General features: G+C 41.5%; 1 protein-coding gene across 3 annotated transcripts in view; it reads right to left on the bottom strand.

Annotated features, from left to right (window-relative positions):
- TRAPPC9 (trafficking protein particle complex subunit 9) overlaps positions 1-13,985 on the bottom strand; it is a gene marked incomplete at both ends in the record, with an annotated part of 466,587 nt that overhangs the window by 433,363 nt on the left and 19,239 nt on the right. For all 3 annotated transcript variants that reach the window (XM_079533233.1, XM_079533234.1, XM_079533235.1), the window contains 2 exons: positions 6,868-7,011; positions 8,829-9,045. In XM_079533233.1, the coding sequence (XP_079389359.1) occupies positions 6,868-7,011; positions 8,829-9,045 (361 nt within the window). The remainder of the gene's footprint in view (positions 1-6,867; positions 7,012-8,828; positions 9,046-13,985) is intronic.

Genomic DNA, 13,985 nt, shown 5'->3' with positions numbered 1-13,985 from the left:
TAGAAACTCTTCTAAATAACACTGGCTCAGCAGAAAACCACTATTACCATTTCTGCCAGTTTCCTAACAGCTTACAACTGTGTCAAAAAGCAGAAGCCTACACCTCTTGATTCCATTCTTTCCTCCACACCATAACCTCAATCACTTGTTTCTTTCCTCTCTTTTACAACCACTAAACCATCAATGCCCATAAAGGGGTTCTTGTTGGCATTCAGGAATGCCATATTAGCTGAATCATAGTCATGTAAATGTTCCACCACTTGAAAAGAAAGAAGTCACACTTCAAAGATGTTCCACCTCCATCCTATTACATATGCCTACTATTATTTACTACAGGTTCTTATAACCTTACTGAATTCCAGATGAGTTCAAAGATTGAAATTCTGTTTCCAGAATTGCTTCAAAGAAGCCTCAGTGATGGGGTGAGAGGCAGACAGGCAGTCAGTGCTGAGCTAGCTAACTGTCTAAAGGGAATGATGCATCTTGTCACAGAAGCCAGTGGGATGGCTTGGATGACCTGGATGCAGTTACCTACACTGAAGACAGCCACCTCATTTAGTCAGAACTTCCATCCTACATAAAAGTCTTAAAAAAAAAAAAAAAAAAAAAAAAAAAAAAAAAAAAAAAGCAGAGATTCATTTGCCATTTGCAGTTTTAAATAGAGAATAAGCGTAGTTTTAATTAAAAATCCATTACTTGCAAATTAAAATAAAATTACTATGTTTCAGCAGAACAACAGCAAGTTGCTCTTCAAAATGGTTCTTGTACTTAAGGCTCCCCTTCTGTCCATATCTTGTCAGGGTTGGTGTTCTTCTTTGTATACGTTTGAACATAACTTCCACTTTTAAAGAGTAAATCCCATTTTCCTCAACTGTGCTGTTTATTTTGTCTAACCAGCCACACATTTTTCATCATTTTGGAATTACTTAAATGGAGAAGTAGGAGAATGCCATTACTGAGAATCTACGACTTTCTGAAGTGGTCTCTGTGCTACCAGCAAATATGCCACTGTAAAATTTCTTCCATTTAGCTTCTTCACTTCCATGGAACTTGCTCTTTGATAGCAGAATTAAACTTGAAAGAGTTGCATATGTTAAAACCAAGCATTCTTATTTGTTTATCTAAATTTTTATTTCTAACACTTATCTTGCTGCTTGTGTCCTATATATGAAGGACAGGAGGAAAAGTGGAGAGGAAGGGAGAGAACTACAGGAATAGACAAGCAAAATAGCAAGCAGGGGAGCAAAGGCAAGTGAGTAGTTCAAACTGAAAAAGAAAGAAAATTTGAACTTTAGCTCTCCAGAACTCCTGCTACTGCAGTCTCTAAGCAGGTAAGAAAGGGAACAGCACTGCAACTTTGGATACTGTTGGCCTTCTGGGCTGCAACTGCATATTGCTGGCTCACGTTGAATCTTTCATCAACCAGCATCCCCAAATCCTTCTCCTCTCAGGGCTGTTCTCAAGCCATTCTCTGCCCAGCCTGCATCTCTGCTTGGGATTGTCCCAGCTCAGGTGCAGGACCTTGTTGAACTCCATGAGGTTGGCATGGGCCCAACTCTCAAGCCTGTCCCTCTGGATGGCATCTAGTGGATCTACTCTAGTGTGTCAACTGCACCACTGAGCTTGGTATTGTCTGCAACCTTGATGAGAGTGCACTCGATCCCACTGTCCATGTTGCCTGCAAAGATGTTAAATAACACCAGTCCCAACACCAATCGCTGAGGAACACCACTCATCACCAGTCTCCACTTGGACATCACTGACTGCAACTCTCTGGGTGCAACCATTCAGCCCATTCTTATCCAGAGAGTGGTCCACTCATCAAATTGATTTTTCTCCAACTTGGCAACAAGGATATCATACAAGACAGTGTGAAATGTTTTGCACAAGTCCAGGTAGATGATATCATGCAGTCCATGGTCTTCCAACTACAACAACCCCAAAGCTGTCAAAGCATGAAGTGCTGGTGCCCATCAAAGTTAGATGGTGCCCAGCCAACACTAATAAGTCCATCACAACTCAAGGAACTGAAAGAGAATTCAGCTTAAGCTTTGGCAGAAATTCTTATCACAGAAGATTATCTTAGCACAGTGTGACAATAAGCATTTTCTGGACAGTGAGAAATTATTTTCAGGAGAAAACAGCCAAACTTACAAACCCTGAAGGTTTGCATGTCATAGATTAACACGTCATGTGCTTCTGAATTGCCAAGCAACAGCCAGTACTGCAACAGGGAAAGAATCTTGGCACCATGGGACTCAGAATCATGTCTATGAAATCTAGACAACTAGTGATATTTTTGAAAAATCAATACAAGACCTCTCGAAGTAACAAGGCCTTTTTTTCTTAGATAGAACTACGTTCCTATCACTCTACAGACTATGGGCACTCACGGCATGCAGGCACTATCTGACATAAACCATAAAAACAGTCCCTAATCAAGAAATAAAACACCAATCCATGGTATTTCTTCTGCAGTGCTTCTATGAAGACAGAAGTCATACACACTGTAACTGAAAATCCACACACAAACTCTTCTTAATGGACACTGATGAACTCTGTTAATAAGGTTTGCTTCTGAAGAGAAAATATTCAGTCAAGGCAAAGTGATCCCCTCAGCACTTCATCACATGCAGGACTTATCTGTCCTTGGGTTGAAGAGAAGCGTCTTAAGATTTTCACTAAAGATTTCCTACACTTCAGTGAATCCATGACAGTGGCTAGAGTAACAGCTCTGCAGAGTGTCTGTATCTAAATGGTTTTTGCAATGACATCTTTTGCAGTTTGATAGGGCTAAAACAAGTTTCATCACGGTATGTGTGGAAAGATAAATAAGCTAAAATTGTTCTAAATCTTACACTCAGGGAGCAAAGAAAGTTTTGCTAACTAGATCAACAAAACTGAACCAACCAGTGTGCCTTATCTTCCAGACCAAAAGACATTCTGTAGTCATAGCTGTGGAACTCAGCCTTTTAATTTTTGGTCACTGTTGCATCTGAGAAGACTAAAAACAAAGGTCATCACAGAAAGACTCTGATGCCCACAGCTGAGAACTCTGCACTACGTGATGCCCACTGTTCTGCTTCTGGTGTTGAAAAGTCAACATACATACGTGAGAGGCCATGCTGTCGTTCCTTAAGTAGTTAGCCAATGTGCTTCTGTTACTAAAAAAAGTTATCATCCTAATCCAGAGAAGGATAAAACGGGAAGAATAGAAACGTTGAGACGCTGAAGGCCATGCTAATACTGCAGTACTATCTGTGCTGACAATGCAGTTGGCTGGAAGAATACTGAAAGGGTATGAAGAGGGCTGAGGTCAGGTTCAAAAGGCAGAATAACCGAACTACTGCACTTGATAAAGGAAGTACACAAGAGATAGATCAGCAGAGATCTCAAATGTGAAGTCTGTCATCTCATTAGAAGTCTAAAAAGCACAAAAATAATTAGAGAATCGGTAGATTTTAATGGCAGAGGTGTAACAAGAGGTACCAAGAGGTGTACATTATTTCCCAAATAAGTAACTTTGATGACGTTTAAAGAAGGGAAATCCACCAAGAAAGGAATGAAGCATTTCATCCCACACCATGAACAGAGAGAAGAGATCACTTCTGTGCACTTACATCCTTGCCACCAGAAAAGTTAGCAAAGAAGCAGGTGTAATGGAGTTGAAAAACCATGAAAACCTGAAAGAATCCAAACCTGCATGAGAGAGACATGTTATCTGTAAGTGGATTCTGCATGGGTAGCTCACACAGCAATAACAGCTGTTGCAAAGTAACCTTGTGTTTAGGCAAGCCATCATTCGATAGGTCACCTCAGAATCATTTGTTGGCAATAGAATTACAATCCTTAAGTACTATTGATACTATCCATAACTAAAAACAAAACAAACAAACAAAAAAAACCCTAGTTTTTCAAGCATCTGACCTTATCCAAATTAAATTCAATGTGAACTGTACAGTATTATGCTTCAAAAAGTATTATAACAAAGAGACAGAATGAACTCTGAGCAATTTTGCAATTGCCTATTTTAATTCTTATTTAAAGAAAGAGTGATTCTTAAGGGCTTGCTAAAACATAATGGCTTGAGATCACAGAGCTTTAATGCACAATTTGATTTCTCTTTTTGCTAACCACAAGACTGCATTTTACAGATTTACGTACTGAAATAGCTTAGTTTTAAATCAGACTCTCAAATTCCATGCTGTTAAAATAATGACTGACATCTCCCATTTACTTGATGATACTTTTATTCAGATTTGCCAGGCTCCATGGCTGGAAATTCTAATCCCAGTGATTATATACAAAAGTTCTGTTTTTAAAATAATTATCAGTGTCATTCAATTAATTCAAATACAGGAAAATTGTGTTTTAAACACAAACCAGTTTTGACAATGTATTTGTGTTCTGTGAGTAGAAGCAAGACCTTCTAATTATTAGATCTTTCATTGTAACCACTAAATTTCATCCTCATCCTTTAAATTCTCCTTGTAGTAAAGATGAAATCAAGTTTTTCTGTCTCCTGAAGTCCCACTTTCTCAATTTCAGCTGATCTAACAAATGAATAGAATCAGATTAACAAGCTAGAGTAAGGGAATATTCCTTTTCTTCCCATACAAAGCAAATCCCAAGACAGAAAAGGGCTGGATTATGTTCCAGTGCTAAATGTTTAGCTGGCAACTTCCTTTCATTTGGAGTTTTCACTTCCATTAGTTTCATTTTTAAAGATGAGCTGCTAACTACCTGAAATTTAAGTGTAGTATTTAACATACATCACCAATTACAAGCTATAAAATAGGAAGTGTGTTCTATTTAAGAAAAAAACACATCATTTTAAAGAGAGGCAGCCTGACATCCAGCCAACATTCAGGAGATTCAAAACTCAGTGGCAAATACAAAAAAAGTTCTTTGGACTTTTTAAGATTTGGGACTAGCAATATTATAGGTGGAAATATATGGAACAGCTCAAAGTCTTGTCTGCAATGGAATTTTCCATCCTTAAGAAAAAAACAACAGTGAAACTTCCCTTATGAGCCTAGAAAAATCAAAGGACCTTTTAACAGCAAGTAACATTTACAGACAGATAATTTATTTCAGTTTATCAGTTCTCCTTCCTCCGTTACTGATTTGATCCACTAAACAGACAAGGGAATTTATTAGTAGGCTCCCAGCAAAATGCTTGCTGCAGAAGTCACCAAGGAGTGACATTTGCTCATTATTGAAAGCAATAAAGAGAGAAAAACATGCTGAATTCAATTTCCATCAGAAACATCTTTCCAGCATGCTTTCCAACAGAATCATCTAGATTGGAAGAGACCTTTCCTTGAAGTCTAACCATCCATCTAATGATACCAAGTCCCATCACTACAGACACCACAGACACACATCTCTTAAATGCCTCCAAACACGGGGACAGCACTGTTCCCCTGAACAGTCCCTGTCAAATGCATGACCACACTCTCCAAGAAGAAATTCTTCCTAATGTCCAGCCTGAACCTCCCCTGACACAACTTCAGACCTTCAGCTTTAGATCTGAGGAGACCAACACCTTCTTCTTTAGAAACTCTGCAGGTAGTTGTGGAGAGCCACGAGGTCTCCCTTTAGCCTCCTCTAAACTAAACAAACCCAGTTCCCTCAGTCTCTCCTCACAAGTCTTGCTGTCCAGTCACTTGAGCAGCATCACTGCTCTGCATATGCTCAAGCTACTCAGAATCTTTCTTGTAGTAAGGGACCAAAAACTGAACAGTACTGAACAGTGCCATGCCTTCTTGGCCACCTGGGCACACTGCTGGCTCACGCTCAGCCAGCTGTCAAACAGCACCCCCAGGACACCACTAGTGAGCAGCCAACAAATTAATTATTTCTGCTCACCAGGACTTCCTGAGCAATGCCAGCCAGGCAGATTTTTTACCCAGCAAACCGTACACCTGTCCAAGCCATGAGCAGACACTTTTTCCAGGATATACTGTGGAAAACTGCGTCAAGTACTTTACCAAACTTGAGGTAAATAATACCCACAGCTCTTCCCCATCTACTGAGTGAGTAATCTTGTAACGGAGATCAAGTTAGGTAGGATCTACCTTTCACAAACCCATGCTGGCTGTGCATATTCACTTGATTCTTCCAAATGTGACATCTGCCCTATAAACTTCCCAGGTACCAAGGTCAGACTGACAGTCTTAAAGTTCTCCGGATCTTCCTTCCTGCTCTTCTTAAGAGTTGGGTGAACTAAGATTCTCCTCCCGTCAAACAGTGAAGGTCCTCTTACAGATAGATCCAATCAGTTCCCAGCAGACAGGTTTCTCTACGAAGCCCAGTATCACTGGCTATGACCCCAGTCCTGCAACAATGCATTGATCCACCAGGTCCAAGTGGTACTTTTAAAGCATTTTCCTTTGACTGATAAAGAGAAGATCACCTGTGTTCCAGAGTCTCTTACAGCTGCTCATCCACTCCATCAGTTTATTCAGAAAACCTACAGCAGAACTACAGCAGACTCTTCTTTCCTTTCCCAATTATTCTCAATCTCTTCACTGCTGCTAGCATTTTCTAATGCTTTTTATTTTTTTAATCCACAACACAAATTATGCTCTCCAATCACACACCTAATATTTACAGAGGAAATCAAGCACTGAAGCAGTCAATTTGCAGATGGAAAACATTCAAGAAAGTTTTAGTTAGATGCTATATATTAAGGCCAGAATATTGCAATATTTGAAATTATTAACACTGGATACTTGATTGCCAGCAAACAGCTACACAATGCAAGCAATCCTCTAATTTCTGTCCTTTCCATTACTTCTCAAATGAAGTACACTTCAAAAACACTACAGAATAAAGCACAGATAACTTTTTTAAAAATCATACCTTGATCAGAAAGAAAATCCAGCATGGTCTGGAGAAGGAAAGACAGATGCCTGACGGATAGGGCAGGATTGCCCATTCTTCTTGAAGCATATACTAGCTCATGAAGCAAACGCATCTGCACTGCAGCCCATCCTCTGTGAGTTCCTACAAAGTGAACAGTCATTTAATTTATTTATTCTTAAGGCAGAAGTCATAAAATAAACAATTTTATTTGGTTTCCTGTATGTATTAAGCAGTAACTTAACGATACATAAAAATCACCCAACAGAACCAATAATTACAAAACCCAAAGCTTGAACTCAAAATGATAGGAAAAACAAGGTATTTGGATTTACTTCTGTTTTTAAATGTAAAGCAATTTTTTTTATATATTCTTGTCTACTGTCTATATTTATCATTGGAATTCAGAAAGTTAATGCTTCCCGTAAAGAAAAAACACAGTGCACAATTTCTGAACTTTCAGAACCAAAAATTCATGAGATTTCATGCAACAAACTTCCTTTTCATCCAAACTTAGCACTTCCTAAATCTAAGGAAGGACTAATCCCAAGTCTAAAGACCAAGCCATGCCTGTATTTTTTTACATTCTGTTACCATGCAGCTGATGGCGGCAGAGGGGAAGTCTGACAAAATGCCATCTGACACAGAAGTGCATATGAAACAAAGGTGTGGAACTGAATTCCTCCTTGTGAAAAAAATGGCACCCAATGCATTCAGTGCTGAATGGTGGGTGGTACATTTCAGCAGTGGCTTCAGGAAGTGACCTGAAAGACAAGCCACGTTCCTGATAGCCACCAGATGAAGCTGTCACACTGTAAAATGAAGAGTGTCAACCAACTCATCCACACAAATCAGCAAATGGTAGTGACTAAGCTGAAAAACAGTATTTTGTCCATGAGAATTTACTCTATCAAATAATCATAGAATCACAGAATCGCCTGGGTTGAAAAGGACCACAATGATCATCTGGTTTCAACCCCCTGCCATGTGCAGGGTCGCCAACCACCAGACCCGGCTGCCAGAGCCACATCCAGCCTGGCCTTGAATGCCTCCAGGAATGGAGCATCCACAACCTCCTTGGGCAACCTGTTCCAGTGCCTCACCACCTTCTGTGTGAAAAACTTCCTCCAGTTTCCATGGAAATAAATAGGAGGCACTACTTTTGGAGCAGCTAACGCATGTTCAAATATAGCTTACCTGAAGAATGGTGGCAGACAGCATGAAAAAACTTGCAGAAAGCAAAGACAGTACTTAGCAACTATAGGAATAGCCACTTGTTATTATGAGCTGGTTTTGCTTTGTTGGATTGTTATTGTGGTTTTTCTTTATTTTTAATAGATGCAAAAAAATAGCAATTCAAAAGATAAAATTGTTTAAAATTGTTTAAATATTTAAAAGCTAGTCTTATAGATAATATCACATAGATTTAATCTGTGGAGAAACATGACATATTTGACCTTACAGATACAAATGCAAGCTTACACACACGCACGTAATTACATCTGTATTTGTTTGAGTGTGTCTCTGTATACAAGTATGAAAGAATCTTTCATTCTTTGATTATAAGCCATACTGAAATTAATACAATTTCTCAAACACAAAGCTGAAAGCACATAATTAAAAAATACACTGAAATAAAATGACCTTTCTTGTACTGACAAGCATAAAATCACAAAGACATTTTGAAACAGTAAAGAGAAGCTCTCATTAATAAAACACATTTGCTACAAACAGAGGAACGCAGCAATACACTCAGCAGCAGCTCTCAGAAATTCCAAACTATCAAAAGCAACACCAGCAAAAAGCAAAGGTGCTGTTTTGAAGAGCTACTCTGTTTGCCACAATTCTTTTTGGATAGGTAAAGGATTTGGGTTTTATTTGATGTTTCTCAAGGAAATCAGTAATATAAAGCCACCTGAGTGACATCGTAAGCAAACGCATGCTCCCCCAGAGACATTTACCTTTGCTGAAATCTTTAGGATCCAATGATAAACTATAGCCAGGGAGAGTTTCCAAAAGCAATTTGTAGCAGGCCCTCCATCCAGGCTCTGGGATGCTGGGTGCAGCACACTGCATTGCTGCGATACGCTTGAAAAAAGCAGACTTGCGGTGAAAACCAATTCGTTCGTACAGCTCCGAAAGAATGCTGTAACGCTGGATTTTTTCTTCTTCTGAGAGCTGAAATTGAAGAGAAAATGGAACTGTTTTTAATTCAACACAGTTTTCAAGGATGTTACTGAGTAACACAATAAAAAAGAAGAAAAAATGTAATAGGCATCTCCACCACAGAAGGCCAGCATGTTTGCACACAGCCAGTCATGCCAACCCCTACTGCCAGGAAATCTTCAGCTTGCTTCAGAAGTTCATCTGCTAACAAGAACAGCAAGGATGCATTTTCTGAACAACTTAGTTAGTTATCAGTACTATGAAGTGTAAGTTAGTCAAAACAGCTAAAAATAGCTAGAGTTTCATATCTTATGGGTGATACTTAGCATGATATTCAGGTGCACGATAAGAACATAAAAATACACTGCTTCCAAAAACTACTGATTTATCAGGTTAAATGTTTGAACCACTTCAACAGCAAACCTAAACTCTCAGTTTTTATGAGTCTCTGATCTCGTAAATCACAAAATATTGCTACCATGATATCATATCTGTGCAAACTGTCAACAAATGGGGTAGAATTCAGTGAAAGGTCAAGCCCCATTAGGTTTCAAGTACAAACAAACTTGGTAAGCCACCAATATATGCTACTGTAGCTTGCCAATATATATGCACAGGGCCCGTGCAATTGCTCCTTTCTCATAGTGAATAAGAGTTAGGTTGCCCAGGGAGGTTGTGGATGCCCCATTCCTGGAGGCATTCAAGGCCAGGCTGGATGTGGCTCTGGGCAGCCTGGTCTGGTGGGTGGCGACCCTGCACATAGCAGGGGGTTGAAACCAGATGATCATTGTGGTCCTTTTCAACCCAGGCCATTCTGTGATTCTGTGATCCAGTAACAAGTAGAGTTCTCAAAATGGATCAATGATGACACCTAGTGCACGATACTGAACATGCACAAACAAAAGCAATATCAAATATTACTAACAGTTACTCTGTATGTTAACAGCTTTACAGGCATTTATGATGACAAAGTTCATAGAAAAATAACACTGATGGACACAAATCGGAATTTCTGCACATAATTCTTCAAAACGGAAAGCATCAATCTCAATTTTTTGTTTAATAACATAGAATCATACAGGTTGCAAAAGACCACAAGGTTCACCCAGTCCAGCCATCAGTCAATCAATCATCACCATGCTCACTCAGCCATGCCCATCACTGCCACATGCTTCTATAAAACCTCCACAGACAGTGACTCCACCACCTTCCTGGGCAGCCTGTTCCAATAATTGCAGGCATTTTCAGACTCTGAATGTCAGAAGATTATAGGTACACTAATGACTTTTACAGAAATACTCATAAAGCTTCAAAACATTTTTTAAATCACATAAATGCTGACATCATTACAAAATCGTGAGAAAACTGTTTCTGTAAGTCACTACTAATTTCGGGCTGTGTCTTGGGAGCTTGGGAGTTTTCAGAGAGCACCATGACCCTATCTGACAGCTCAAATCCTAGTAGTTCAAAAGATCCAGAGACACAGACCGACTAGCAAATCATTCTGGCAAGCTTCAGACAGCTTCTGAAGCTGAATTTGCTACTTCCCTACAACATAAGACTGCACAATGCAAAACCACAGCACAACCATACAACAGACCAATCCTGTAACAGGAGCTGTAAAAAGGCAATTGTACTGAGCTGAAAATGCAGCTGGAAAGAAAAGAAGGCACAAAAATGAAATACAGATCAGTTTAAGAACAGTTTATCAGAATCTTGAAAAGCCAGCATTCAGGAAGAACATGAGGTGTTACATTATTTCACCCATTCAGGCAGAGAAGCTGCTCCAACTTCTTTTCCCCCCTATTTATGTCATTTTTAAAAACCTAGTGAAATACAACAAATGACAGCAGAATTGAAAAGGCCATTTTGATCAAGTATTAGAGTCAGAAAAGCTTAAATAAGTTATCAAATCTATTTCTCAAATACAAAGTACTGTCAGTATTCACACACGTCTGGAAAACTAAATTGCTAAGATGGGAAGAGAATCACAGAATCGTAGAATAGCTCAGGCTAGAAATGACCTTAAAGACCACCCAGCTCCAGCCCCATGCTATGGGCATGGACATCTTCCACTAGATCAGGTATCCAAAAGCCCTATCCAGTGCCCTGAGCATTTGCAGGGTTGGGGCATGCACAGCTGGGCAGCACCTCACCACCCTCACAGTGAAGAATTACTGATATCAAAGCTAAACCTACTGGTTTCTAGCTTAAAAGCCATTGTTCCTTGTCATGTCTGTACACTCCCTGACAGAAGGCCATGACAGCGTTACAGATGTGAGCACACACTAATTGGAAATAGCTGAGAGGCAACAGATTATCTTAAAAGTTTTTATTTTTACCTTATTTGAGTAAGTTTTCAACACTGGCACCACTCGTCACTCAAAGCTACTCACGTTATTTTTTGCAGTTGCAGAAAGCTGTGCCTCACTGTCAACAGAGACACCAAAACTGTGTTTTCCCTCTGCACAAATAGGTCAGTGTCACCACTCAAGAGCTTAAAAGAAACAAGAAAACAATCGCACACTGATACACCAACTAATTATTTCAGGGAGGGCTGTGTGCATTCAGCACACTATCAGTGCAGCATCACAAATACCTTTCCTAGCTTCGTAATTTTGTACAAGTTTAACACACAGATGCAAAATGGCCAACACCTAAAGCAGAGCATCTTTTCTAGCTAATTAATTTTCATTTGATTGTTACAACAAACCAAGTCAGCAACCACAACCGTAAAGGCCGTAATTTACTATCCAAACAAACGAGAAAGCTTTTTATCAGGCTTGTTCTAAGGTAAGCTCTTAACTCTTTGAAAGGGTTGATAAGGGTTGTGCAGCAGGCAAACTATGACCTAGTAGCCATAACGGAAACGTGGTGGGATTGCTCCCACGATTGGAGTGCTGCAATGGATGGCTATAAACTCTTCAGGAAAGATAGGCAAGGAAGGCGGGGTGGAGGTGTAGCTCTCTATGTTAGGGAATGCTTTTACGCTACTGAGATTATGACTGGGGATGATAATGTTGAATCCCTATGGGTAAGTAAGAGGAGGACAAAGGAGAATATCCACTCTTTGCTGGATGAGGCTGGGAATGTGACCACTGAGGATAAGGAAAAGGCGGAGGTTCTGAATGCCTTCTTTACGTCTGTCTTTAAAAGTCAGACCAGTTATCCTCAGGATACCCCTCTCTCTGACCTGGTAATCTCGGCCGGGGAGCACACTAACCCCCCTGTGATTCTGAAAGAAACAGTCAGAGACCTACTGCTCCAGCTGGACTGTCACAAGTCGATGGGGCCAGATGAGATCCACCCAAGAGTGCTGAGGGAACTGGCGGAGGTGATAGCCGAGCCGCTTTCCATCATCTGTCAGCGCTCCTTGTTGACTGGTGAGGTCCCAGATGACTGGAGGCTTGCCAATGTGACTCCCATTTATAAGAAAGGTCGTAAGGAGGATCCGGGGAACTACAGGCCTGTCAGCCTGACCTCGGTGCCAGGGAAGGTTATGGAGCAGATCGTCTTGAGGGAGATCATGCGGCATGTGCAGGGTGACCGGGGGATCAGGCCTAGCCAGCATGGGTTCATGAAGGGCAGGTCCTGTTTGACCAACCTGATCTCCTTCTATGATCTAGTGACCCATCTGGTGGATGAAGGAAAGGCTGTTGATGTGGTCTACCTAGACTTCAGCAAAGCCTTTGACACTGTCTCCCACAGCATTCTCCTGCAGAAGCTGGCAGTCAGAGGCTTGGATGGGTACACTCTTGGCTGGGTAAGGAGCTGGCTGGAGGGCCGGGCGCAGAGAGTGGTGGTGAATGGAGTCAAATCCAGCTGGCGACCGGTCGTGAGTGGTGTTCCGCAGGGGTCGGTGCTGGGGCCTGTCCTCTTCAATATCTTTATAGATGACCTCGATGAGGGCATCGAGTGCACCCTCAGTAAATTCGCAGATGACACCAAATTGGCTGGAAGCGTGGATCTGCCTGGGGGTAGCGACGCCCTACAGAGGGATCTGGACAGGCTGGAGAGCTGGGCTGGAGCCAATGGGATGAGTTTCAACAAGGCCAAATGCCGGGTCCTGCACTTCGGCCACAACAACCCCAGGCGACGCTACAGGCTTGGGGCGGTGTGGCTGGAGGACTGCGTAGAGGAAATGGACCTGGGAGTATTGATTGATGCTCGGCTGAACATGAGCCGACAGTGTGCCCAGGTGGCCAAGAAGGCCAATGGCATCCTGGCTTGCATCAGAAACAGTGTTGCAAGCAGGAGCAGAGAGGTGATTGTTCCCCTATATTCAGCACTCGTCAGGCCGCACCTCGAGTACTGTGTCCAGTTTTGGGCCCCTCACTGCAAGAAAGATATTGAGGCCCTGGAGCGTGTTCAAAGAAGGGCAACGAAGCTGGTGAGGGGTCTGGAGCACAGGCCATATGAGGAGAGGCTGAAGGAGCTGGGAATGTTCAGCCTGGAGAAGAGGAGGCTCAGGGGAGACCTGATTGCTCTCTATAACTTCCTGAAGGGAGGTTGTAGTGAGCTGGGGGTCGGCCTCTTCTCTCGTGTCATTAGTGATAGGACCAGGGGGAATGGTTTCAAGCTACGCCAGGGGAAATTCAGGCTGGACATGAGGAAGTATTACTTTTCAGAAAGGGTGGTCAGGCACTGGAATGGACTGCCCAGGGAGGTGGTGGAATCACCGACCCTGGGGGTGTTCAAGGAAAGACTGGATGTTGCGTTGAGGGACATGGTTTAGTAGGAGCTATTGGGAATAGGTGAACGGTTGGACTGGGTGATCTTTTAGGTCTTTTCCAACCTTAGTGATTCTATGATTCTATGATTCTATAACTGCAGGACAAGGGGAAATGGTTCTAAGTTGAAAGAGGGAAGATTTAGGTTGGATTCAGGGGGAAGTTCTTTACAGATTGAGAGTGGTGAGGTGCTGGAACAGGCTGCCCAAAGAGGTTGTGGAT

The sequence above is a fragment of the Tetrao urogallus genome (genome assembly GCF_951394365.1).
Source record: "Tetrao urogallus genome assembly, chromosome: 3".
In the NCBI taxonomy this organism is placed as follows: Eukaryota; Metazoa; Chordata; class Aves; order Galliformes; family Phasianidae; genus Tetrao; species Tetrao urogallus.
Note: the sequence above shows the minus strand (reverse complement) of the source record. Positions and strands in the feature narration are given on the sequence as shown.